Raw genomic sequence first — 27,479 nt, 5'->3', positions numbered from 1 at the left:
TATATAGAGATAGATATAGAGATAGATAGATAGATATAGAGATAGATATAGAGACAGATAGATATAGAAAGATAGATATAGAGATAGATATAGAGATAATAGCTAGATATAGAGATATGTATAGAGATAGATAGATATAGAGTTAGAAAGATAGATATAGAGATAGATAGAGATAGCTAGATAGATGGATAGATATAGATAATAGAGATAATAGATAGATATAATAGATAGATATAGAGATAGATATAGAGATAGATGGATAGATCAATAGATAGATAAAGAGAGAGAGAGAGAGAGAGATTGATAGATAATGAGATATAGAGATAGATATAGAGATATAGTGTTAGATAGAAAGATAGATATAGAGATAGATAGATATAGAGATAGATATGGATATAGAGATAGATATGGATATAGAGATAACAGATATAGAGATAGATATAGATATAGAGATAGATAGATATAGAGATAATATATAGATAGATAGATATAGAGATAATATATAGATAGCTATAGAGAGAGAGATATAGAGATAGATATAGAGAGAAACAGATATATATATATAGAGATAGATATAGAGATAGATAGGTAGATAGATATAGAGATAATAGATATAGAGATAGATAGATATAGATATAAAGATAGATAGAGATAGAGAGAGATAGATATAGAGAGAGATAGATACAGAGATCGATAGATAGAGAGATAGATATAGATATAGATAATAGAGATAGATAGATAAAGATAGATAATAAATATAGAGATAACAGATAGATATAGAGATAGAGTAAGATAGAAAGATATAGAGATAGGTAGATATAGATAATAGAGATAGCTAGATAGACATAATAGATAGATATAGATATAGATAGATAAAGATAGATATAGAGATAGATGTAGAGATAGAAAGATAGATATAGAGATAGAGCGATAGATAGAGATAGATATAGATAATAGATAGAGATAGATAGATAGATAGATAAAGATAGATAGATATAGAGATAGATATAGAGATAGAAAGATAGATAGATATACAGAGAGATAGATATAGAGATAGAGATAAATAGATAGATAGATAGATATAGAGAGAGATATAGAGAGAAATAGATATAGATATAGAGATAATAGATATATATATAGAGATAGATAGATATAGATATAGAGAGATAGATACAGAGAAAAGATATAGAGATAAATAGATAAAGATAGATAGATATATAGAGATAGAAAGATAGATATAGAGATATAAAGATAGATAGAGATATATAGATAGCTATAGAGATAGATATAGAGAGAAATAGAGATAGATATAGAGATAGATATATAGATATAGATATAAAGATAGATATAGATATAGAGAAAGAGCGATAGATAGCGAGAGATATAGATATAGAGATAGATAGATACAGAGAAAAGATATAGAGATAGATAACGGATAGATAAATAGATAGATAGGTATAGAGATAGATAGATATAGATATTAGATAGAGATATATATATAGATAAAGATAGATAGATATAGATGGTAGCTAGATAGATAATAAATATAGAGATAATAGATATAGAGATAGATAGAGTAAGATAGATAGATAGAGATAGATAGATAGACATAATAGATAGATATAGAGATAGATGTAGAGATAGATAGATATAAAGATAGATAGATAGAGATAGATATAGATAATAGATAGAGATAGATATAGAGATAGATAGATATAAGAGAGATAGAGAGATATATAGAGATATATTGAAAAATAGAGATAGATAGATAGATAGAGACAGATAGAGAGAGCGAGAGAGATATAAAAAAAAAAAACAAAACACAATACTCACCTCTCCTCCTCGCTCCCACGCTGATCCCGGCTTCAGTGTCAGGAGCTGCCCCCTCTGCCAGACACACAGCGGGTGCGCGATGTAGTGACGTCATCGCGCACCGGCTGTGAGCCAGGAGCAGAGAGGACTGAGGGCGGCGCCGGCCCTGATGCAGAGCAGCTTACTGGGCTGGGGGCGGGGCCTCTGGGGGTGGAGACCTGCTTCGCAGTGAATATTCATTTCTCTTTAGCAGCGGGGACAGGGGCTCCTGCCTCCTGACACCCGCTGCTACTCCGCTGGCAGGGGCCCCCATAGCAGCTGCATGGTGTGCGACACACCACTGGCTGGGGGCCCCTGGAGCAGCGGGGGGCCCTAGGCAACTGCTGGCCCTGTATGCCAGCAGGTGCCAGGGCCCACCAGATGCCAGGGCCCACCGGAGAATCCTCCGGTTCCCCGGTGGGCCAGTCCGACGCTGTCTACAGGTCAGATTTCTGACTCAATCTATTTGATGTGCAATAAGTTTACAGGTTATCATGTACTAGATTTTGTGAGTCACTTATAAACACTTCAAAGTTCAGGAGGAACTAAAATCATAATTACACACCAGGTATTTGCCCCTTTGCGGTTGTGAAGGCCTAAAAATGCCATATTCAAAGCAAGTGTGTTCACTTAGACTGTTGATTGCAAAAAAGAAAAGGGAACAACACATACTCTCACAAAGTTTTGTGAAATTGAATCTTTACGTAACTTAAAAAGCCTCAAAAGAAAACAATGAAAGCACTCAACGGAACCACAGTGATTCTATCTAATGTCAAATAACAAGTTATCAAAATGAAAACAAAAGGAGCCAGCTCCTTGCCAATGCCCCTGGGAAGTCTTGGCGCACATCGCATTTATTAAATAATAGATATTAAACCCGCTCTACACCTGGGTGGCGATAATTTTTATTGGTACATTTATACAGTGTCATCAATAAAATGGCGTTGGAGATCTCCATATGTGCATGAGCTAACTCTGGTGCCATTTTATTTAAGTAATGTACTACAACATCAACATAGCAGTGTGCACGCACCAGCCAAAGGGATTATGGCAATGAATGGCTGGTACGTGCACACTGCTATGTTGACGCTGTAGTAGAATTCTTCAGTAAAATGGTGCCAGTGTCTATGCGTGTGTAAGCAGGTTGCGGAATGCAGTGACGGACAGGAGGCAGACCAAGGGTTAACAATTTTACTTAACAGGGAATACTCCACCCAGGGAGGCAATGGGTTAAACAGGGGAATAAACAGTCTAATTTGCAAAGGATATGCAGAATTAAGAGACAATGAATCAGGTAACAGCAGTTCTAGTGAAACATAATGTGGCTGTAATTCCTCAGGCTATGAAGTCAATAGTGCCAACAACAGCTGGCGCGGAGCTTGTCCAAGAGGGTCCTGTAGGCAACGAGGATCTGTCTTCTGGCGGCAGCGGTCGGTCTACAATACCTTCCGCTGAGCCCCTGGTCCATGTTTTAGGGGGCAGTGAAAATGTTGAAAAGGATGGAAAAAGTGTTGCATGGAAGGAGAACAGCATGGAGGTGACCCATGGAAGCATCTCTGACTCCCAGATCACTGCTGAGAACTATGGTGTCACACTTTCACTCCACTTTTAGGACTGACAATACAACATTCAAAATCAAAGAGAACTTGCTTACAGTAAAGAAAATGTTAAGAAACATTTTCATTTTTATTATGACTTGCATGTAAGGATTTATTTTAAAAATAATACTTTACGTAAACCAAAATTAAAGTAAAAATTGGAAATTTCAGTGTAATTTATGAGTGAAGCAAGAACTGCCAAAAATGTGATGTAAGAAGGACTCAGATACAGCCTGCATTAGACATAAAGGAGGGCCTCATACACATTCAGTTCAAATTGTCATGTATTGGTACTTCTTGACTCATAAAGGCTATGCAAAGCCTGTCAAAACTTACAACAGGGTCATACCTATAACCTTGAAGGCACCAACTGTAGTACCTCATTCAAATATTTTGAGCAAAGTATATTTGTGGTACCCCTCCACTCAAAAGTTCTGCACAGTGCAAAGCCTGCTAAAAATTACAAGCAGGGTCATCTTTACACCATTTAGGGCAAAAACTCGACGGCATCATTAAAATTTTAAGAAAGTGTACACCTGTAACAAGCTGTGAAGAAACTGGATTATATCTTAATTACCCAGATGACTATTTTTAGCAAACCAAGAAGAATTGACTTTTTATCTGTATGTTGGCTTTTGGATTTAAGTGTTGATTTCTGATTTGTCAAGAAAACAGACTTTTGTTTGTGTAACCTGGAATATTGACTTGTAAGCTGATATTTGATATAACATAGTGTGCTCTTATCCTTGATGAATGGTGAGGTCTACTGATATGCTGATTATACATTGTCCAGCCCAGACAGTTTGCTGATTTTTAAAACAGAAAAGGAAAAACTATACAAATAGATTACATAATCAAACAAGGTGACTTGGTCATCACCATTCTTTCCCTTATCGGTGAGGCTGGACTGAAGGACACTAGGAAGATCTAAAAATAGGTTACATGCCTTGGTATAAATAGACTGAGACAGAGAAAGAGAGCCAGTCAGAGACTCTGCCAAGACATATACATCCAAAGGATCAGAGACAGGACAGCAGCCAATTTCGTGGCACCATCATGAGGGACACGGAACTATCATTCTAAGGAAAAAAACTAGGAGTTTTTGGCTCCAGTTGGAAGAATACAGATCTGCTCCATTTACCATTGCTGGAAGAAAAAAATCTATTAAAGAGGCATGTCATAGAATAGGGACCACCAAATCTACAAGTTAATATATATCTAGTAACATCAATTTTATTATACTGTACAAAACCAAAACACACGATAAAAACATTTAAAAACAAAACCATCCACTAAGCCAAACCACAACACCCAAATTCAGAAAAGGGGGGCATGAATCCCCATTACCGCAAGAGGCAAAATGCCGGTACATACTAGGAGCTCCAATATGTATGCTGCAATACATCCGGGTGTACAATAGAGGAGAATCATATCTGGGTCAATTGTACAGAGACAGCACTTGCGCAGACAAAAATATAAGACTACCGAGTTTGTCCGCAGTGCACACAGCATAAACGGCGCATGTGTCTGGTCTAGTCAGCACACAAATGAAAGTGTGCATGCACATAACATAAAAATACAGGTTTGAGGATCTGAATATGAACACGCTTGCGCCCTCTAGAAAACACATGTACCGAGCGAATAGAGAATGCCCATAGGAAAGGGTATGAAATTGCGGATATAAAGAAATGATGAACAATAGATAAATACATATGTGCATGCGCCATCCAAAACCCACATACAATAAAAAGATAGAATGCTAATATGTGCACATGGACTAGAGGAAACTGTCGGGATCCCTCAGATATCTCTTTCATCTGAAGGACCGATGTTCTTAGGTGTGAGGCATCATATGTCTCTAATTGATTGCTCCGTCGAGAAGGATAACACAGACACAAGCTGTATAATACCACTCGGGATGCCTGCCAAGACGCCTCTGGCTTATCAGTTAGGCTTCCGTCTTTTATAGTAAAGAATTTAAACATTTTACAGACATGCGCAGTACAAATGATTTTACAACTTGTTTTCGACAAAGAAAGTCATTTAGGCGAAAAAGCAGAGGTATTTGACCTTGGTTCACAAGGGAGATGTCTGAGACATCTCCTCAAAGAACAGATAAGGTTTTAAACAAGAGAATGCAACATAGACAGAACTCAATTTAACTCCTTCAGTTCCTATCATTCCCCCCTTTGACATCTTCATTTTCCACAATCTGGAACACTGGATCCTGCAACAACAGCGGATAGTGGCTCGTTCACCAGGTACTATCCCAGGCCGACGGGTTGCCCAAGGGAGACAGGTCTTCTACCTTCTCCATCCCCCAGATACTGAAGCCACGTCCATCATTGCAAGAGTACGCTCCTTCATGCCAGAAATGAGATGTCAATCTAGGACTCAAAGGAATAATAGTTAAATTCTTGTTGTTTACAGTCAAACTTCCTTATCTATTTCTACATCTTTTCTTGCATACAGAGATACACCAAAAAACAAGTTTCAATAGCACATATATTACGAAGATACAAACAACAATACGTAATAGACTTAGTATAATCCCAGCTATCCAGCCTCCAATACCCTTAAACCAATTAGCTGGATTAAGAAAGGAGAATGTGTCTGACCACCAACTATCCTTAGTACGATCATTGTCTTTATCGTACTGATCTCTAAGTCTTTGAACATCCTCTATTTTCAATTTTAACTTTATAATGCTGTTGGGATCTATATAATGACAGCAAGCTGGTCCGATGACTTGACACATACCTCCTTGCGCTGCAGTTAAATAATCTAATACTATGGTATGCTGATTAGTGACTATAATAAGCTGATTTTGGACAGCAACGGTGGTGTTCAATATATCCAATATATCCCATATTTGGTCATCTAAGTAATCTGTAGCCCTGACTAATTTATCCCACATTTGAGTAATCATAGGATAAATAAAAATAGAGCTGACAATTTTATTGGTCACACTCATCTGCACTATATGTGGTCTCCCAGAGAGGCGAGGTGTATTGTCAGCAGCTCTTTTGTACAACGTGTGTTTAGGTATGCTCTGAGTATTCAACTGGTCATTCGGAATAACAAAGGTAGCTGGAGTCAAACGACCCAGGGTACAAGCACCTTTTACCCCTACTGGCAACCATTTATATGCATTGTCTCCACATACCCAGTACATGTCACTAGGTAGGTCCCATAGGGCTGAATGTTGTAATACCAGTCTATGAACTAAATCTATGAACGCAGATACATTCTGAAGCATACACCAATTTGGAAGTTGTCCTAAAGGGCTACAATACCCTACATCGGGATTTCTACAGGTGGGAGTTCCTTTCTCATATCCAGATGACTCGTTGCAAGGTATATTACCTGAAATATTAAAACAAGTTTCATTATTGCCCTGGGGAAATAAATTGGAATACTCCCAGGACGTGTTATGCAACCTTCTTTCTAGCAGTATTGGTTTGAAGGCATCAGTAGAGTGGGAAGTTACATTAAAACTAACTTGTAGGCCATACATTGGAATTTGCCCCAGGTAGGTTAATCGAGTTCTATTCCTGGGTACCCAAGCCCCCCCTTTATATGCCAGATATTGAAGGTATGTATTACTTCCTGAAAGATTACCCTGCCACCAAGGGTATCCTACCCATCCCACAATAGGTATTCCAACAGTTGTGTTCCATAACTTCACATTATTTGTGGCATTATTAGCAAGTGTATCAGAACAACTGGTCCAGGCAAATAATTCATCGGGTGGCATAGGAATAACAAGGAACGGAATACTAGTGGCTGATACTGGTGAACGTGTGCAGATCCAGCAAATGATTTGACCAATCATTCAGTAATTTTTCATGATGTTGTATAAACTTATTATTCAAGGACATTGGAGAATTTAGATTGTCCCACGCAGCTACCATTATTACAGAAAATGCAACAAAACAAAACCAAAACATTATGCACTCTTATGCTTTGTTAATTCCTGTGGCTAGTTTGCAATGCGATGCGTGGATCCAGGTTGGTCGTCCTTCCAACTTAACAGAAGTAGGCGTTGTTAGGAGTACTTGGTAAGGTCCTTGATATCGGGGTTCAAGGGTCTTTCTGGAGTGTTTCTTGACATATACGTAATCACCAGGTTGTAGACAGTGAGTTCCTTCCACACTATCTGGATCTCTGTCTGATTCAATTGTTTCAGGGACACCGAATCGTGGTACTAGTTCCATCACCAGTTTCTTTGCAGTGGCTCGAGCTGTAGCCGTTTTCACCGGGTAGGCCTCTGGCCATCCAGAGAAGAGATCTACACATACTAGGATATTTGCATACACTCCTACCTTGGTAGCTGTATGTCGTCAATCTGCCGTCTCTGAAACGGGTAGAGAGGCCTAGGTGTCGCTTTCTTAGGGACTTTTACTGTTTTACCTGGGTTGTGCTGTGCACAGATGAGGCATGATTGTACAAGTTTCGCGGCTGCGCAACTGAAGCCAGGAGCGATCCAGAAGGCATCTACCATGGCACACATGTGACTTTTTGAGGTGTGATTGGGGCCATGTGCTGCTTGCGCCATGATTGGGAACAGGGACTTTGGTGGGCACATTTTATCCTTATTCTCCCATACTCCATTTGAGTTCAGCTCAGCTCCCAGTCTCCCCCGGTGTACCTTCTCTGTTTGGGCAGCCTTTTGCTGGAGGGATTTCAGGACATCTAGACCCAATGTGGCTGGAATACGCTGACTCCCCGCCACCGTCCACTGCTCTCTCTAGGCCGCCTTGTGCTATTTTAGCAGCCTCGTTCGCCCTTCTATTGCCCTCTACCTCCACGGAGTCACCTTTGTGTGTGCTTTTACCTTGACAATGCAAACCTGGACTGGTAACATCAATGCCTCCATCAATTGTTTCACCAGCTCTGCATTTTTAATGGGCTTCGAATCTGTGAAAATATTAGCGACTTTACCTGCAGCGGCTCTACACGCCTCAGTGAGTGCCTTCAACTCTGCCTCCTGCGCCGACATGTGAGGAGAGAGTGGTTCCGCTCGGATTACCTCATGTGAGGATACTACTGCATATCCAGTGTAGAATCGTCCATCCTGGTGGTATCTGGGGCCATCTACAAAAAAGAAACTCAAAGTCTGCATTAGGAACAGGTTTTTCATGAATGTGTGCAAACCCAACTGTCTCCTGACTCATCAGTTCTATGCAGACATGTTCATGCGTCATGTCAAAGTATCCTTCCTCACTTGCCAATACGGTCACCAATTCCCCCTTTTCTGAATCCATAGGCAGGAGGGTGGCTGGATTCAGAACGTTACATCTTTTGAGGAGTGACATACTCAGGAATTAGTAGAGCACACTCAAGTCGGAGCTGTCTGGCCATAGACAGATGTTTTGGTTGAACTTGTAGGAGTATGGCATGGATGTCATGTGAAACGTCAGTGTCATCTCGCATGCCTTCCCTATTACGTCTCCACTTTTTTCCTTGTGCTCCAGCATACATGACAGGTCGTTAAAATTGTCCTTGTTTGCTCAATTTCTTTAGCTACCTTAAGGAGGTCTTTCGGATCTACATGTCTCCATTCAGGTCTGGCTGTCTGTACTGCGTCTCGTAAGTCTTTGTTCATACCGTCAATGAATGCATTCACCAGTATTCTAACATCAAGTGGGTTTATGCAAATGTACCCCATGTCTGCCCATTTCAGCTGTAACCGTCCAAGGTATATCTCTACTCTCTCTCCTCTTTGCTGTGTCACATTAGTCAGGAGTACAGACTGCTCTGATTGTTCCACTATAGCCCATTGTCTTAGTGACTCACAGTACGTCTCCCCAGATCGTGCAGATTTATCATCCATGCCCCAAGCCTGATTCTTTGTCACATCTGTGTGTCATAATTATATGATCTAGTGCGTCACCTGCCTTTAAACTCACCAACCTCTCTAGGTCTGCCCAGGTACACTTATATGTCTGCTGTACTTCCTTTATGTGTCTGTAAAACAGGAATGGTTGGTCTTCAGGGGCAGGCAGCTGCTTCAGCAAAGCTAGCTGGTCAGAGGGGCTCCAGGGATAATACACCTGCATCTTTCTTATTCTAGTCACACTTCTAGGTCCTGATGGGGTTGGCCGTCTGATGTCTACTGTCAGCTTACTCCTCAAGGGCCAATGTCCCCACTACCCACTATCCACACTATTATGTCAGCTTCTTATGATCTTGTCTGGATAGGATTTAGTGCAATTCTCTTAGGTCAGTAGCACAGGTCACACAAGTAGCTATTCAGTCTGGGTTTGTCTGAGTCTGACCACAGTGTTTACAAGTCCATCTGTTTTGTCTGGGTCTCTGGTTACACTTTGTCAATCAAACATTCATAATACACCTTCCATACTGCTGCACATTCTCAAGCATCATTTATTCACTTGCTATTTTCTTCCCTTGTCTGTGCCTTTTTGTACATCCATACATTCACACTCTGGTATTTTTGCCTTTTTCAATATTTGTCCCACTTGTTTTACTGCTTCCTTCCTTCTCTGTCTCTTGTAATTTGACACAATTTGCTATACAAATCAATCACACAACTAGAAGCAGGTTCAAACACATTAATGACCAAGCAATCACTTACAATTCCCTTCTAAATTAGGCACCATATCTTACTTTTAACTTCCAATCTTCAATTAAGTACTGTTGCTTTAAAATGCACAAATCTTTCAGCGCGTACCTTACGGATAGAATTACAGAGAATTTTGAGCACAACTCACACTCAGCAGAGATAAGAGCGAAGGGAGAAGAAAAACTGCGCAGCGGTATCATTCCCCCCTCCCATCAGAATGCAGCGTCGTCCTTCACAGAATTCTGTAGTTCTTTAGACTTATCAAAATCAATTTCTACAAAGAAACTCAAAATCACTGGATTTCACTGTAAGGGCAGATAACTGTATAATGAGATTAACCATGCCTTGCCCTTTTTCTGGCCAAATGCATTCAGGAAACTTTACAATGTAATGCCACATATAACACGAACTATATCATTACTCAATTCATTCAGTCTCAGATGTAGATTTGAAATATCTATAACGCATCTGTCCGGGATTCCACCACAACTAGAAAGGTCACAAATCTCTTGACACAAAAATGATGTGTGATGATTCATTCATACGTGCTCATTCACTGATTTTTTTTTTTTTTTTTTACTCAATTACTCATCTCTCATCTTATTCAGAGGTTCTCATAGACATATATACAAGGATTCACACAGCCTGCCTATCTTGCACTTTGGATTTGATTAATACTTTTTCCAGGTTCTTTGCTGCACTACTTCCATATCTATCCTCAATTATATCACATAACCGATTTCCTTCTTCAGGTGTCTTTCCCTGACTGTTCCCCATTTTATCTTTTATTCTTATCCTGTTTCTCTTGTTGTCTTCCTGTTAGTCCCCTGCCTTAGGTGGTGTATTGGGTAAGCTCAAGACTAGGCTCTACTATACCTCGTTACCTTCTTCCTAAGGTGCTAACAGGCTAAATGGAGTGTCTGTTCCTCGGTGTACTACGTGTTTCGTGTACTTATATGCTATGTAGCATCCGAACAGAAATACTCCCACAACACACAGGATTGTAAACAAAGTGTCCATCTACTGGGGTTCTTCAGTCATATCCTGTCACAGGCTCATTTCACGGTCCTGTGCTCATTCGGTCACACTCTTATCTGTCACAAGGTTTATTCGTAAAGGGTGTTGATTTAAGCTTAGGCGGTGACCTCCCCGAAAGGACGCTGTCACATGACCCAGTTAGGCAATATCACCACTCTTTGAACGAATACCTACTGTGCAGCTTATTTTTCTACTTTCCACAGTCCTTCAAATCAAAGTAGCCATTCAACAACCTCCTCTATTCCTAGTGCGGAACCGTCTATTGTGAAAAACTTGTCCGTCCGGGCTGCGCAGTATGAACTGTTCACCCAGCCTTATATTCCATAATGTCAGACCTCTCCCATTTTGATTTGCATCAGCTCTTTTTCTAAAAATAGCTGTGCACAGACAGAACCTACAGTAACCTCTCATTCACGCAGAAGTTACATATGTGTGTCACACCCAATTTCCTCAGAGTTCTTATATGGACCTGATTTTACGGCCCCCTCCTCTACTAGATTCCCCTTTATACGGACCTTAGTTATAATGATAGATTATGAAGAGCAGAGAAGAGAAAAATTGATCTCTTACCTGGCCAGGTGTTTAGGTCTGCTGTTCACAATTTCATCAGTAACTGGAGTGGTCTGTAGATCGGGTAGTCTTGGAGAGGTGCCTATATCAGGTCCCTGTTTCGGGCGCCAGGAAACTGTCGGGATCCCTCAGATATCTCTTTCATCTGAAGGACCGATGTTCTTAGGTGTGAGGCATCATATGTCTCTAATTGATTGCTCCGTCGAGAAGGATAACACAGACACAAGCTGTATAATACCACTCGGGATGCCTGCCAAGACGCCTCTGGCTTATCAGTTAGGCTTCCGTCTTTTATAGTAAAGAATTTAAACATTTTACAGACATGCACAGTACAAATGATTTTACAACTTGTTTTCGACAAAGAAAGTCATTTAGGCGAAAAAGCAGAGGTATTTGACCTTGGTTCACAAGGGAGATGTCTGAGACATCTCCTCGAAGAACAGATAAGGTTTTAAACAAAAGAATGCAACATAGACAGAACTCAATTTAACTCCTTCAGTTCCTATCAGCTTATACAAGCTGGGACAAGTATCCTAGTAAATCGGTATCTCCAAAAGGAGATCCATAGATGGGATATAGGATACGCTTCCTGCACGTAACAGATCAAAGATAAAAGCCAGATGCAAACTAGGCATCAAAACGAATACCATAATACTGAACCACAAGGGTATGTTTCCACGGTCAAGATTGCATCAGAATTTGCTCAGGATATGACACAGGTAAAATCTGCACCAAATCTACACCTGAGGTCACTGACAGGTCACCTGCATATTTGATGCCTTTTTACATGCGTTTTCGTTGCGTTTTTTATGCATTTTTTTCATGCGGATTTGTATGCGTTTTTTTGTAAGCTAAATAAAGATACATTATTTAACAAAAAAAAAAGATTTGTGATGTCATTTCTGGTCCAACCTCCTCTTTAACATTTGTCCAACCCACACTTCATTACATACACAGTCAGATAGACAGATAGATAGATAGGTAGATAGATAAATAGATAGAAAGACATATAGATAGATAGATATGGGATAGATAGAAAATATCTATCTATCTATAGATGTGTATATCTATCTCATTCCATTTATCTATCTATTTCATTCCTTCTATCTATCTATCCCATATCTATCTCTCTATAGAGAGATGCTGTAGATATGGGATCGATAGGTAGATAGATAGATAGATAGAAGGAATGAGATAGATAGACAGATCTGTAGATAGATAGATCTATAGATAGATCTGTAAATAGATAGATAGATCTATAGATAGATACATAGATCTATAGATAGATAGATAGATAGATAGATAGATAGATAGATAGATAGATAGAGATGTGAGTGGCATGACCACCTGAGAAAACCCCTTGATGAATTTTCGATTATAATTGGCGAAACCCAGAAAACGCTGCAGACCCTTGAGGTCTCTGGGCTGTACCCAATCAACAATGGCCTGCACCTTTTCAGTATCCATCCAAAACCCATTGGCAGAAAGGATGAACCCCATAAAGGAAAGCTCCTGGACACAAAAAAAATTTCTCGGGTTTAGCGAACAGAGGATTTCCCCGAAACCTATGAAGAACATAACGTAAATGACCAATGGGGGATTCCTTGTCAGGAGAGAAAGCCAGGATATTGTCCACTTATACAACCATAAAGTGCCTGATAAAATCAGAAAAAACATCATTCATGAAGTTCTGAAACACTGCAGGCACGTTCGTGAGCCCAAAGGGCATGACCAAATTTTCAAACAGACCCCTGGAGGTGAGAAATGCCATTTTCCACTCATCCCTTTCCCGAATGCGGATCAGGTTATATGCTCCCCTGAGATCAAGTTTAGAAAACCACTTAGCCCCAATTGGTTATAAAGATCTGGAATGAGTGGGAGAGGGTAGGTATTTCTCACCGTAATTTTATTTAGTTCCAGAAATCGAGGCACGGACATAAACCACCATCTTTTTTCTTAACAAAAAAGAATACAGTGGCCGCAGGTGAGACAGAGGGACAGATGTGGCCTTTGTGTAGACTATCAGAGATATAGTTTTTCATAGCTGTACGTTCCAGGCCTGAAAGATTGTACAAATGGGCTTTGGGCAATTTAGGACCCGGAATAAGATTAATCGTAAAATCATAAGGATGATGTGGTGGCAAGACCTTAGCCTCATTTTCAGAGAACGCATCCCCAAAATCCTTCTGGTACTCCGGAATACCCTTCAGATTAATGGCAGACACAAAAACAGTAGAAAGACAACCACTGGAACAATTAGGACCCCATTTAACAATTTCACGAGATCCCCTGTCTATAACAGGATTATGCCTCTGTAACCAGGAGAACCTCAACACCAGTCTCGCAGGAAAATTATTCATAACATAGCATGAAATTTGTTCCTGGTGCAAGGAACCCACCTTGAGGAGGAACTCCTCAGAGACAAACTTAATAACATTTTGAGCCGGTGTCTTATCAATAGCAATGATATGGATGGGATTCTCTACCCTAAGTGTCCCTATGTTTAACTTGGACACCAGACTAGAGCCAATGAAGTTCATGGAAGATCAACAGTCCACAAATGCTGAAGTAGATGCGCAACCACCTCCATAGCACAGTTCCACCTCTAACAAATTTTTTTGAAATGATGAAAATGGTACCTGAGAGTCTGGGTGACGTCCTTGACAATCATCCAGACTCGGAAGATTGTTAATCGATGGACAAGAGGGGCAGTCATTCTTCCAATGTCCCGGATCTCCACAAATAAAACAGAATTACCCATCATGTCGTTGCTTCCTCTCCTTCTCCTTGAGGTTGGTGGCACTAACCTCCATGGTCTCTGTAAACGGCATCACCTCAGATATAGCAGGCAATACAGGAATCTCTCGCTGGATGACTCCTCTTTCCCGTAATCTCCGGTCCATATGAATGGCCTGGGTCATGGCCTCCTCCAGGGAACTGGGTGGCAGATGGAGGGCCAGAACATCCTTGAGATGATCTGAAAGTCCTCTCCTGAACTGACATCTCAAAACCGAGTCATCCCAAGACACCTCAGAGTACCACTGTCTAAACTCAGAACAATACCGTTCAGCAGTGAGTTTACTCTGGAAGAGACCCATGATTATGTCCTCTGCCACCCTGACCCAGTCTGGTTCATCAAAAATAAGTCCTAAGGCCTCAAAGAACTTATCCACAGACACGCGTTCAGGGGAAGTAGCAGGTAAAGAGAAAGCCCACAATTGAGGTCCCACCCGAAGTAAGGAAATAATTATCCCCACCCGCTGACTTTCATCTCCAGAGGATCGGGGTCTAAGAGAGAACAGCAGCTTACAACTCTCCCTGAATGTACGGAACTTCACCTTTTCTCCGGAGAAGGTATCTGGGAGCCTGACCGTAGGTTCAGGAGAGTGCAGCGAAACATCAACAGTGTCATATTGATTACAGACAGATTGGGAAATAGAACCTGAGAAAGGTTAACCCCTGAAATGACCCGACCGGGAACATAGAAAGACAGGACTCAAAACCTAGTCTGGATCATGACACCAGGACACAATGAGGTGCTGTGAGCACAGATTCAGTGATGAGCGGTGACATCATAGAGGTTACCTCTGGTCATTAAAGCTGTGTTCTCACATTTCATTGTGAGCGGCTCGATAAACTGCGGTGACCTCAATGAGATCACCGTGAGCACCATGATGAGGTCTTATGGTGTTGCAGCCTCTGTGGCCTTTCAGAAAAAGTGTGTATGCTGACAGACCATGTGACATTTACTGTAGATTGCACACAGGTGGATCTCCTTTAACTGAGCATGTGACATATGAAGGTAATTAATTGTACGAGTATCAGAAATTTTTAGGGGCTTAATAGCAAAAGGAGTGAATACATATGCACATAACAATTTTTAGTTATTTCCTCAAATAAATTTAACTTATTCCTATATTTTTCTCATTTCACTTCACCAACTTAGACTACAGCATTTAGTGCTGATGTATCACACAGATCAAATTACAAAAATATTTAAACACAGGTTGTAATTTAACAAAATAGGTAAAAAGCCAAGGAGGTGAATATTTTTGCAAGCAACTGCATGTAGGGGGCTGTGTGGGGTATCATACTGTATATAGGGGCTGTGTGTCGGCTCATAGACTATATAGGGGACTGTACACAAGCTCATACCATACTGTATATAGGGAGGTGTCAGCATACTTAATTCTGCTCAATTTTATGTGATTAAATTAATATTAATATAAAATAATTATAATTAATATATTCAAACTACTATTGAGCAGATGGCCTATTAGTTTGGCCCTCCACAACAGTCATGGTCTCTAATATGGTCCTTCTGGAAAATTCATTGAATACCTTGACTTAGACCATATAATATTTTACCTTTTTCTGGGATAATGTAAAAGAGATGGATTTGCAATGTGGGTTATCAGCAGCATGGCACTACTTTAGTTTGCAGTGTATAAAGAAAAGACAAGAAAGTTTGCAGCAGTCAGGAATGATTGCTCCTTCGATCTGCTTCTGGCCAATGTACAGATTTTAAATCTTGATGATGCCATCAAGATTTAAAAGTAAAAGTAGCTGTAACTGCAATTAGTTGAATAGCAAATGTTGAAATTTGTGGATCAGTGAGATTGGATAGATTTAGTACCTTGCTGCAATCATGCAATTTAGTCCCTCTCATAGCCCCAGAGCTTCCTCAGATTCGTGCAGTACTGCTTGCAAGGCTACCTTCACACATCCTGATGATTCCTGTACCGAAAAAAACAGTGCTGGTGAGATCTATGGTCTTTGTTCATGTCTACGTATGTGACATCTGTGTGCAGTCAATGTGCCATCCGTGTGTCTGTGTTTGCTCTCCGTATGACCGTGTGACCGTGTGTCTGTGTGTCCGTGTGTCACACCCCTTTGACAGGTAATGGCGCCTGAGAAGAAGCGATACAGTTCACGCTGGTCCCAGGCGCCGGCAGCTGCTGAAGGCTGCTGTTATCATTCTCTATCTCGCACTGATATCAGCGCGACCCGGAGACTTTGATGAAAGTTATATTCTGGCCCCGTTGTGTACCTCCTGTGTAAAATAAATAGTTAAATAGAAAAATGGTGTGGGCATCCACACATTTTTCATAACCAGCAGAGGGAAAGCCCACGGCTGGGGGCTTATGTTAATAGCATGGGACAAGGGACAATATCCCATAAGGTTCCCAGGCTATTAATAACAGCTCACAGATGTTTGCTCAGCATTTCCTGGCAAATTTATGGGTGGACCTCAGAAAAAAAGACGTAGGGTCCCCCTATAAATTCAGACCAGCAAATGCTAAACAGACAGTTAGTGTGATCAATGAGTTGAACAGGAGCCACGAGACGTGGTGAGTTCTCCTTCAATGGAAGTCTTCAAACAGGTGCTGGACAGACATGTGTCTGGGATGATTTAGTGATTCCTGCTTTGAGCAGGAGGATAGACCAGATGACCCAGAAGGTCCCTTCCAACTCTATTATTCTATGATTCCATAATTCTATGATTCTATGACAGCTGTGGCTTAATATTAGAAGCCTGGGAAGAGGACAGAGATATTGCCCCCCAAGCTACCAACCTCAGCCCTCAGTCGCCTCAGAAATGGCGCACCCATAAGATGCACAAAATCTGGCCCTTACTCACCCCTCCCACTTGCCCTGTGGTGGTAGCAAGTGGGGTAGTAGGGTAGGGGGGTTGATGTCACCTTTGTATTGTCAGGTGACATCAAGCCCAGTAGTTAGTAATGGAGAGGTGTGTATCAGATGCCTCTCCATTACTAACCCCATATTCATATTGTGAATAAAGACCCAGCATGATTAAGGTCCTTTGTTTGAAAGAATACAAAACACCCTGTTTAACACATGTATTTAAAAATAAAAAAACACTTTTATACTCACCCTATGCTCATTCCATTGAAACCCTCATCTGTAAAAAACAGAAAAAAAGAAACCAGCATATACTCACCTTATGCCCATTCCATTGAAACCATTGTCTTCTGTAAAAACAGAAAAATAATATACCACCATATTCCTCACCTGTCCAACATACTATCCAATAATGTAATCCATCTCAGCGATAAGTGCTTTACAACCTGGATGGTGCCAAGATGCGACCGTTCAGGCTAAGCAGCAGGATACAATCAGGTGCTGTGAGCACAGCTTCAGTAATGATTGGTGATGTCATAGAGTTCCCACACTTCACTGTGAGTGGCCCGATGAACTGTGGTGACCTCAAGGAGATCACCACAATCCCCGAATTTTGTCATGGATAGGAGACAATGATAAATGCTGTCTTCAGCAGCTGCCTATGCCTAAGATCAGCGTGAACTGCTTCAGTAATGATTGGTGATGTCATAGAGTTCCCACACTTCACTGTGAGTGGCCCGATGAACTGTGGTGACCTCAAGGAGATCACCACAATCACCGAATTTTGTCATGGATAGGAGACAATGATAAATGCTGCCTTCAGCAGCTGCCTATGCCTAAGATCAGCGTGAACTGTACCTTTTCTCCCAGGCGCCAGCTGCTAAATACAACTTCCATCATTGTCTCCTGGTGGCGCTGATCTATCATCCATGTGTTATCAAAGTGCACGTTTGCAGCACACATATTGTCTGTGCTGCGCTGAGGAAAATATAATTTCTGTGGATTTTGGATGCAGATATGTGGTCTGTGTGAAAAATCTGACATGTTCACACCACCATTGAATACAATGGGTGTGCGTATGTCCTATTTGCGGTCCTTAAAAAACAGACTGCATACGGACATACAAAAAAAAAGTGTGAAGAAGGCCTAAGATATAGTTTCAAAGTGCCTCAGGAACAGATGCCTTCGACTGAAAACTCACATAAATTGACTTAAAATTAACCTGTCATAAATTTATGGTGGTAAAAAACACTCATACCAGCTTCAGGTAAGACATAAGTACCAGCCAATGATATCTTCATGGTACCTGACAAGATGCCTGTTTAGTAATCTAGCCTCTCATGCCCAGTAAGCGAATTGTGCAACCGATAAATATTGATCATATTTGCATTTTACACCCAGTAACTGATGTTAGCAATTAAGTTGGGGTATGGTAACTGACAGTTTCTATTCTAAAGTCTAAAGGAAATTACTCTGTGAACGTTGTGTTCCTTTTCAGTATCTCGAAGTATGCATAATACCTTATTGTGACCTCATCTTTTATCTCTTTTAAAGTAAAACATGTCGGATCCTTACTTTGAATACAAGGGAGTCCTTTTCCCTAAGGATGCAGCCTCTGTTGAAGGTCTGGAGTTTGCGGAAAATGAATTTCAAGTTAGAGATGATGACATCTTTAGTATAACGTATCCGAAATCAGGTAAAGGATTATTAAAGTCAAAGTTTGAATACAAATCATTTCATTTTAAATAATACGGTTCTTCTGCATTGTCAGTGTTTTTTTCACTTTGTTTTTATGTTTTCTCTTTTTCTTATGCTATATTTTATCTACAAATTAAGGAATTGTATTTCATTTACAGGATAATGTGTGGTTCTGACTTTGACAACATTTCCACAAATATTTAAAACTAGTGTCAGACTGGGTTGACAAAGGCCGACCAATAACATTGACCATTTGGCCCCACTGTTCAGCCACGTGCAAAATTGACCTGACCCTAGCATGCAAATTTACTTTTGCTTCTATATAATATTAATTTGACTAGACCATTTACTGAATGATTAGATGATGTCTTTTTTTCTATAACTAGTAGTGAGTCAAGTGCTCATCAGTACTTGTTCAGCAGGGCCTACCAGAGAATTATCCTGTTTCCTTGCTGGCCAGTTCAAGCCTGTTTAAAACCGTTGGCTTGTGAAATAAATCTTGGTGCTTAACTTGGAGGCATCAAATGGAGAGATTATGAATATGAGACAACAAAGAGAGAAAAATAATGCTGTTATGTGTGTAAGGCCGGGGTCACACTTGCAAGAAACTCGCACGAGTCTCAAGTCTCAATACCTGGAATTGCCGCCGGCACTCGGACCTGAGTGCACAGCTGCATAGAAATACTGTACATTCAGCCGCACACTCCGGTCCCAAGTGCCGGCAGCAGTGACAAGTATTGAGACGCGAGACTCATGCGAGCTTCTCGCAAGTGTGACCCCGGCCTAAAATTAACTCTATTAATCAAAAAAACAAGGGCAACAATTGGCAAACAACAAATTGATAAAACAAATAAAAACATCTAAGGATTAGAGTTGAGCGAGTTTGGTCGGATCGGGTTTCGTGAAACCCGACTGAAACAAAATTTGAGTCGGATGAAACTGGTCCAACTAGGGCAAAAAAAAGTTGAAGTTTCATCCGAAACTCGACCCCAAAGCAAGTCAATGGGGAATAAAAGTCGGCATTGAGTGGATGAATGTCATCCGCTCAATGCCGACTTTTATTCCCCATTGACTTGCATTGGGGTCTGGTTTCGGACGAAACTCAGACTTTTTTTGCCCTAGTCAGACCAGTTTCTTCCAACTCAAATTTTGTTTCAGTCGGGTTTCACAAAACCCGATCCGATCAAAGTCGCTCAACTCTACTAAACATCAATTAATAAAGGTGTTTTACAACTGATTAAAACATGTTTTTTGTCTTTGTGTAATAACAGTCAATGCAAAGAACCTCTTCAGAGAGAAAGACATCATGAGTAGTGAAGAGCGATCATGCTCACCACTACTCCGTGCTCGCCTGAGCATCTCACTGCTCGAGATGCTCAGTCCCCGCCCTGCTTGTTTGGCGCTCTTTACAGAGCCAAATAACATGCAGATATTGTCTGGGACACACTGTAATGCCGCAGCCATGTTGGTTGTGGCATTACAGTGATTTGCTGGCCGCACAGCATCATCAGGTCTATATCAGACCTAGCGCCGCCTTGCTCGTCACAGCTTGCTCCGTAATTAGGCAGTGTAGGGAGAGTTTCTGCAGAGTTAGGGATAGATTTGCTTGGTTCTTACTTAGTGTGGGTATACCATATATAATACACATATCCATCTCAACTAACAGTCCTTCTGAGGAAAAAAAAAGCTGCATAGTTATCAGTGCTAGGCAGGCAGGCAATGTACTGTATGTGGCAGAATGCAGTGCATAAAGCAAGCGGGTCCATTCCAGTTCTGTCTGCTGCTACTGCTATAAAATATATTTCTGGACATAGCCCCAGGTATCAGGGGCCAGGAATATTTTTTTTTTTACAGGCCAGCTATTTTAAACTGTGGTTTGTCCATCACATGGATCGGAGATAAAAAGTGCACTCAAAATTCTGCCATTTCTGGCCTCCCATTAAATTTAGTTGCAGTGTGTTACTGAAGTAATTGACACCAGTTTGCTGGTAAAAATAGTTACTTACCGGCCAGCTATTTATAACTGTGGTTTGTTCATCACACGGATCACATATAACTGCGCTCAAAATTCTGACATTTCTGCCCTCCATTTAATTTTTGTTGCAGTGTGTTAGGGAAGTTATTGACAAAAGTTTGCTTGTAAAAATAGTTATCTACAGTTCAGCTATTTCAAATTGTGGTTTGTCCGTTACATAGATCACATATAAGTTTGCTCCAAATTCAGCCATTTGTAGTGAACGTGGAAAATATTGTCCATTTAAAATGGGCAAGGCGCGTTGCAAGGGACGGGGAACTGGAGGTGATGGTGATGTTGCATGCAGAGGCCGTGGCCGTGGACATGCTGAAATTGTGCCACAACAAACACCCACAACTTCTTGCCCAACCTTCCTGTCTGTATTACTAGGGGACCGCAGCACACCGCTATTGAACCCAGAGCAGTGTCAAAAGTTGTTGGTTGGATAGTGGATAATGCTTCCAGTCACTTTGCCACCACCACCACGTCTTCCATATGGTCAAGTCTCAGTAGCTGTGAGCCTGGACCGCATATTTCTCACCCTGATCCTCCTCCCTCCCACCATGCTGAGTGCCCGGAGACAACCGATCTCACACTTGGACACTCCGAAGAGCTGTTTACTTTTCTATTTATAGATTCGGGCCTCTTGCCCAGTCTACTTGAAGCAGGGCAAGAGGCGATCGCATGTAGCAATGCCCAAATTTTTGAGCAGCCACGGTCACATGAAGGCAATGATGAGAAAGTGTCATAAGAGGTGGACGATGTTGAGACACAATTGCCAGAAAGTCAAGAGGAGGACCAAGGTGAGGAAGTGGAATACGAGGTGGTGGATGTTATAGTAACTGACAGGGCTGCCACTAGGAATTTTGGGGCCCCATACTGGCAAAATTTATGGGGCCCCCCTTGAGACTCCGCCCAGGCTCCACTCCCAGTTCCGCCTCCACCTTAGCTCCTCCTCCACCATGCAAACCTTCCAAAATCCCTCCACCCTTTCACGTCTAAGCTACTGGATTATCCTGAGCACTTCTGCCTTATGTTATCATTGGGCATTTGGTTTTACAGCAGGTCAGGATCATCCAGTAGCTTATATATACATTGCTATTGGTGAGTCGAAGTCAATAATTCCTTCCCCCTCCCCCTTCGACTCCCCAATAGCAATGTATATACACGGTAAACACAATCGCATACTGAAATGGTGGACAAAAAAAATACATGGACTTGTTATTTACTCACACAGCCGGTGTTGCCGCCGCTGTGCCCACCACCCAGTCAAGAAGAATCTAATGGTCGTCTCAGCCTGCCCACCGCTGTCGCCTCAGCCTGCCCACCAAATAAATGGAAAGTGTATATTATTGCATATATAATCACCGATTATACACTACAAAAAAATATCTTTATTGGTAATTATTAAAAACCGATAAATTATAGAACGTAAATACACCTCAAAACGTAACTAAGTAATTATGTAAAAAAACAAAAATAAATAAATTAGGAGTCAAAAGTAAAGGGCTGATCACCCCATTTTGTTTACTAACTTTTATACAGTCATAATTCAAAAACTCTTTAGGGTATGTTCCCACGGTCAGTAAACGCTAAGGTAAAGTAGACCCCTTAAGGAACTTATCTAGAAGTGTGGTGAGCACTTTGAACCCCCAAGTGCTTCACAGTTTATAATGTAGAGCCATAAAAATATAAAATCTAAGTTTTTTTTCACAAAAATGATCTTTTCCCCCCCTATGTTTTATGTTCCCAAGTGTAACATGAGAAATTGGACCCTAACAGTTGTTGTGCAATTTGTCCTGAGTAGGCTGATACCCCATGTAGGACTATGGGCTGAGATGCAGGTGGAGACAGTCAACATGCTGGTACTGGTCTGCACAGTCTGTGCTGACTAAAAGGATAGGACTACGGGCTTAGCTGTAGGTGGAGACAGTCAACATGTTGGTACTGGTCACAGCACAATCAATGCTGACTAAAAGGATAGGACTATGGACTGAGCTGCAGGTGGAGACAGTCAATGTGTCTACTAATCATGGACGCTGGAGATTTGTCACCCTTGGCCCTGGCTCACCCCATCAGCCCCCTGTCTCACTCCATCATCAGCCGGGCCCCCTGGCTCCCCCCATCATCAGCCAGGCCCCCAGGTCCCCGAGACCCCCATCATCAGCCAGGCCCCCGGCTCCCCCATGATCAGTCACCGGGCCCCCGGCTCCCCCATGAACAGCCGCCGGGCCCCTGCCTTCCTCATGAACAGCCGCCGGGCCCCTGGCTCCCTCATGAACAGCCGCCAGGCCCCTGGCTCCCTCATGATCAAAAGCTGGACCCCTGGCTCCCCCATGATCAGCCACCAGGCCCCTGGCTCCCCCATGAACAAAAGCCGGGCCCCTGACTCCCCCATGAACAGCCGCCGGACCCCTGGCTCCCTCATGAACAGCCGCCGGGCCCCTGGCTCCCTCATGAACAGCCGCTGGGCCCCTGGCTCCCTCATGATCAAAAGCCGGACCCCTGGCTCCCCCATGATCAGCCACCGGGCCCCTGGCTCCCCCATGAACAAAAGCCAGGCCCCTGGCTCCCCCATGAACAAAAGCTGGACCCCTGGCTCCCCCATGAACAGCCGCCGGGCCCCTGGCTCCCCCATGATCAGCTGCCGGGCCCCTGGCTCCCCCATGATCAGCCGCCGGGCCCTTGGCTCCCCCATGAACAAAAGCCGGGCCCCTTGCTCCCCCATGAACAAAAGCCGGGCCCCTGGCTCCCCCAGACCTCCATCATCAGCCCGGCCCCTGGCTCCCCCAGACCTCCATCATCAGCCGGGCCCCTGGCTCCTGGGTCCCCCACCCCCCCATGTTCAGCCGAGCCTCAGGCGCCCCTCAGCCCCTGGCTCCACCCAGACTCCCCATGATCAGCCGGGCCCTGACAGAGACGTAAAAAGATACTTATTACCTTACCTGTCCTGCTCACTCACCATCCATCGCACCGACATCTTCTGCCACCGGCGCAGCCGCTCCCAGCCCCATGCCGATGCCACGTGGCACGGACGTGCACACCGCTCTCTTCTTCCTGCTCAGCTGCCCTGAAATGAGGAAGTGGAGAGCAGAGGCCAGCGTGTGACATCACGTGAGGGGGCGGCGCTGGACCATGGTGCACTGCAGCACTGGGGAGGGAGGAGGGGCCAGGCAGGTGCTGCGCCGATATCCAGACCAGACCAGTCTAGCATGGATGTGTCAGGGCAGCAGGGCAGGGCTGAGGGGGGGCCCGGCCGGGACCCGAGCACGGACCGGGCTGCCAGCGTGCTTGGGCGCCGCCGGGCCCAGGCGGGCCCCCCTAATCACCGGGGCCCCATACACCTGTAAGGGCTGTCATGCCCTGATGGCGGCCCTGGTAACTGACCCAAGCTGGTAGGAGGACATCCAGAGCAATGACAGCAGCACACAGGGGGAGGGAGGCATAGCACCCCAACAGGCAGGAAGAAGCAGTGTGGTGGCCACAGACAGAAGGCAGGCATCCGTTCCCCATAACACCAACATGATAGAAGTTGCCAGTTCAGCTGTTAGGTCCTCCGGAGTTTGGTTGTTTTTTAAAGACTCTGCCAATAATCCCAAAAAGGCAATTTGCACCGACTGACAGGCCAGCATCAGCAAGGGTAGCAAAACTATCAGCCTGAACACCACCAGGCACATGGCAGCAAAGCAGCCGACTTTGTGGGCTGAACCCTAGGGTCCACGAGCAGTGTCTGTGGGTGACGCCACTGCTTCTTCTGCTGTTGTGCGTGAAAGCCAATCCCTTGTCCATGGCTCATGCGAAGATGCCTCCTACCGTGCACCTGTCATTGCACAAACTCAACTCGCACCATCAGCAAGCATGCCCACATCCTTGTCCCACTGCAGCGTTCAGTTGTCCATACCCCAGTCCTTCGAACACAAGCGCAAATACGCAGCCAATGCCCCACAGGCCACACTACTAAATTCTCACATTTCGCGACTGCTTGCGATCGAAATGTTGCCTTTTAGGCTCATTGAGACGGAAGCTGATAGCAGCGACCGTCCCTCCGTACTCGGTCCCCAGCGGCCAATATTTCTCCCGGCGTGCCGTTCCCACATTACAAAAGCATGTGTCCCACAACATTAGCCGTGCCCTCAACAATGCAGTTACTGGGAAACTCCACCTAACCATGGACAAGTGCTTGATGGAAGGGATGGTACATCTCACTGATGGCACACTGTTAACATAGTTGAAGCCCTGACCCAGTCGGACCTTGGGATGGAACACGTCCTCCCGACGCCGAAGATTGCGGGCCCTAGTTGAATCAGGGTTGCCCCCACAGTCTACAGCTCCTGCAGCTCTTTCTCCTTCTCCTTTGCTTCCATCTCTGAAAATAGCACATTTGTCACAAGCTGGAAGCACTGCAGCACTGCCTCAGCCAAGCAGCAACAAGGGTGCTGAAGCTAATATGCTAGGGTGAAAAAATGCTCAATGATGTAGAGTTGTGGACAGCTCTGAAAGAGCAGGCAGATATGTGGCTGACACCGCTGAACCTACAGCCAAGCATGGTGGTGTGACAATGGCCAGATCCTGGTGGTGACTCTGAGGCGAGCCGAGCTCACACACGTACCATGCCTGGCCCATGTGCTTAACCTCGTGTTTCAGTGGTTTCTCAAAACCTACCCGAAGCTGCCAGATCTGCTTGTCAAAGTACGACGCCTGTGTGCCCATTTTAGAAAGTCAGCTATAGCTTCCACCACCCTTGCCGTGTTTCAGCAGCATTTGCAGCTTCCGTCTCACAGACTGTGATGTCCCCACACTTTGGAACTCTACAATGCAGATGTTGGAAAGGATTTGTGAGCAGAAGAGGGAAGTTGTTGACTAACAACATCAACAAGGCCATTGGTATTCAGTTCAGACTCCACACATAAGACCTCAGGAGCGGACATGGATGTCAGACATATGTACCATCCTCCAAAACTTTGAAAACTCCACCAAGATGGTGAGCGGCGATGACGCCATAATTAGCATCACCATCCTACTTCTATGTGTTCTGGAATGCTCTCTACTCATAATAAAAAAGGATGCATTGCAGGCAGAGCACAATGAGATGGAGCAAGGAACCATACAGGGTGATTACACACAGCCCAGCCTCATCTCACCCCAACGTGGATTGGGTGACAATGAGGAAGAGGAGGAGTAAGAACAGGAGCTAGTTTCATGCGCTATAGACGTACTACGTGCACAACTGTCATACCGTCTGTTCAGCGTGGATGGCCTGAGGACAGGGAGAAGGAGGAGGAGGAGAGCATGGCTGAGTTTATGTTATGCTGCCAATCCCGTGACCCTCACGTTCTCAAAATTTTGGTTGACAGTCATTACTGATTGCTGATACTTCTAGACCCACGCTACAAGGAGAACCTTCTATCTCTTATTCCTGAGGTCTACTAAAATCGGGCAGTACCAGAAGGCCCTTGTTGTGGAATTATTAAAAAATTTCCATCTGAAAACAGTGGTGGCAGAGGTCACAGTTCGTTGGACAACCAAGGAGTACAGGTGAGCGAGACAATTCCAATTGAGCAGAGGCAAGAGGACACTGTCAAAGTTCTGGGAGAGTTTTCTCAGACCCTCCCATCGCACAGGACCTGAGGCGTGGGGTACTTTCACAAGGAGTGCAAAGTTTTGGAAGATGCTGAGGGAGTACCTTGCTGACCGTACCAACGTCCTCAGTGATTCCTCTGTGCCTTATAATTATTGGATATCCAAGCTGGACACGTGGCATGAACTGGCTCTCTACACCTTGGAAGTCCTGGCCCACCCTGCCACTAGCGTTTTGTCAGAGCAGGTTTTCAGGGCCGCTGGTGGAATTATAACTGATAAGCGCATCCGCCTGTCAACTGAAAATGCTGACAGGCTGACTCTTGGATTGGGCCAGACTTCTCAACACCACCAAATGATAGCAGCATAACATAAACTCGATTCCAGTGTCTTTTTTTGGAGGTCTATTCTCATGCAACTCTTCACACCCACACATGGGTATCACTTCCTGATTATGGCTATTTGCTGTTGTCCTCCTCCACCACGATATCACCAGGGTGACCGTAGTACGTGATGCAACACCCACATCATTTTTTTAAAGGGTGTTTATTAGTGATGAGTGAGCACCAATATGCTCGGGTGCTCGTTGCTCAGGTCGAGCAAATTGGAATACTCGGGTACTGGACCCGAGCACCAAGCCCCCCCGGAGGTCTTTCTAGGGTATCAAAACTTTGGAAATGTATGGGGACAGTGCACAAATGACATGGGAACATCATGGGGAATGTCCCTGGAAGCATTTCTGACACCTAGGTCACTGCTGTGACCAATGTTGCCAAAGTGTGATGCCAATTTTACAGGTGCTCAGTAAAACATACAAAAACGAAACCAAAATGAATTTTACAGGGAAATATGATAAGGAACATCCTTTCCAGGGTAATAATTAGTATGTAAGTAAAAAAAAATA

General features: G+C 43.3%; 1 protein-coding gene across 3 annotated transcripts in view; it reads left to right on the top strand.

Moving 5' to 3' along the window:
- LOC141085647 (sulfotransferase 2B1-like) overlaps window positions 1–27,479 on the top strand; it is a 276,977-nt gene that overhangs the window by 31,911 nt on the left and 217,587 nt on the right. For 2 of the 3 annotated variants that reach the window (XM_073571190.1, XM_073571189.1), the window contains exon 1: window positions 18,880–18,982. Coding sequence is in view for 1 of the 3 variants with exons in the window: in XM_073571191.1 (XP_073427292.1) it covers window positions 18,847–18,982 (136 nt within the window). In the remaining 2 variants the exon portion in view is untranslated. Of the gene's footprint in view, window positions 1–18,840; window positions 18,983–27,479 lie in introns of those variants that run through there. The other variant, XM_073571191.1, reaches the window with a different exon arrangement.

This window comes from Dendrobates tinctorius, unplaced genomic scaffold (genome assembly GCF_039654945.1).
Source record: "Dendrobates tinctorius isolate UK_male_01 unplaced genomic scaffold, ASM3965494v1 ptg000028l, whole genome shotgun sequence".
NCBI classification, from domain to species: domain Eukaryota; kingdom Metazoa; phylum Chordata; class Amphibia; order Anura; family Dendrobatidae; genus Dendrobates; species Dendrobates tinctorius.
The sequence above is the reverse complement of the archived record's forward strand: the minus strand, read 5'-3'. Positions and strand labels throughout refer to the sequence as shown.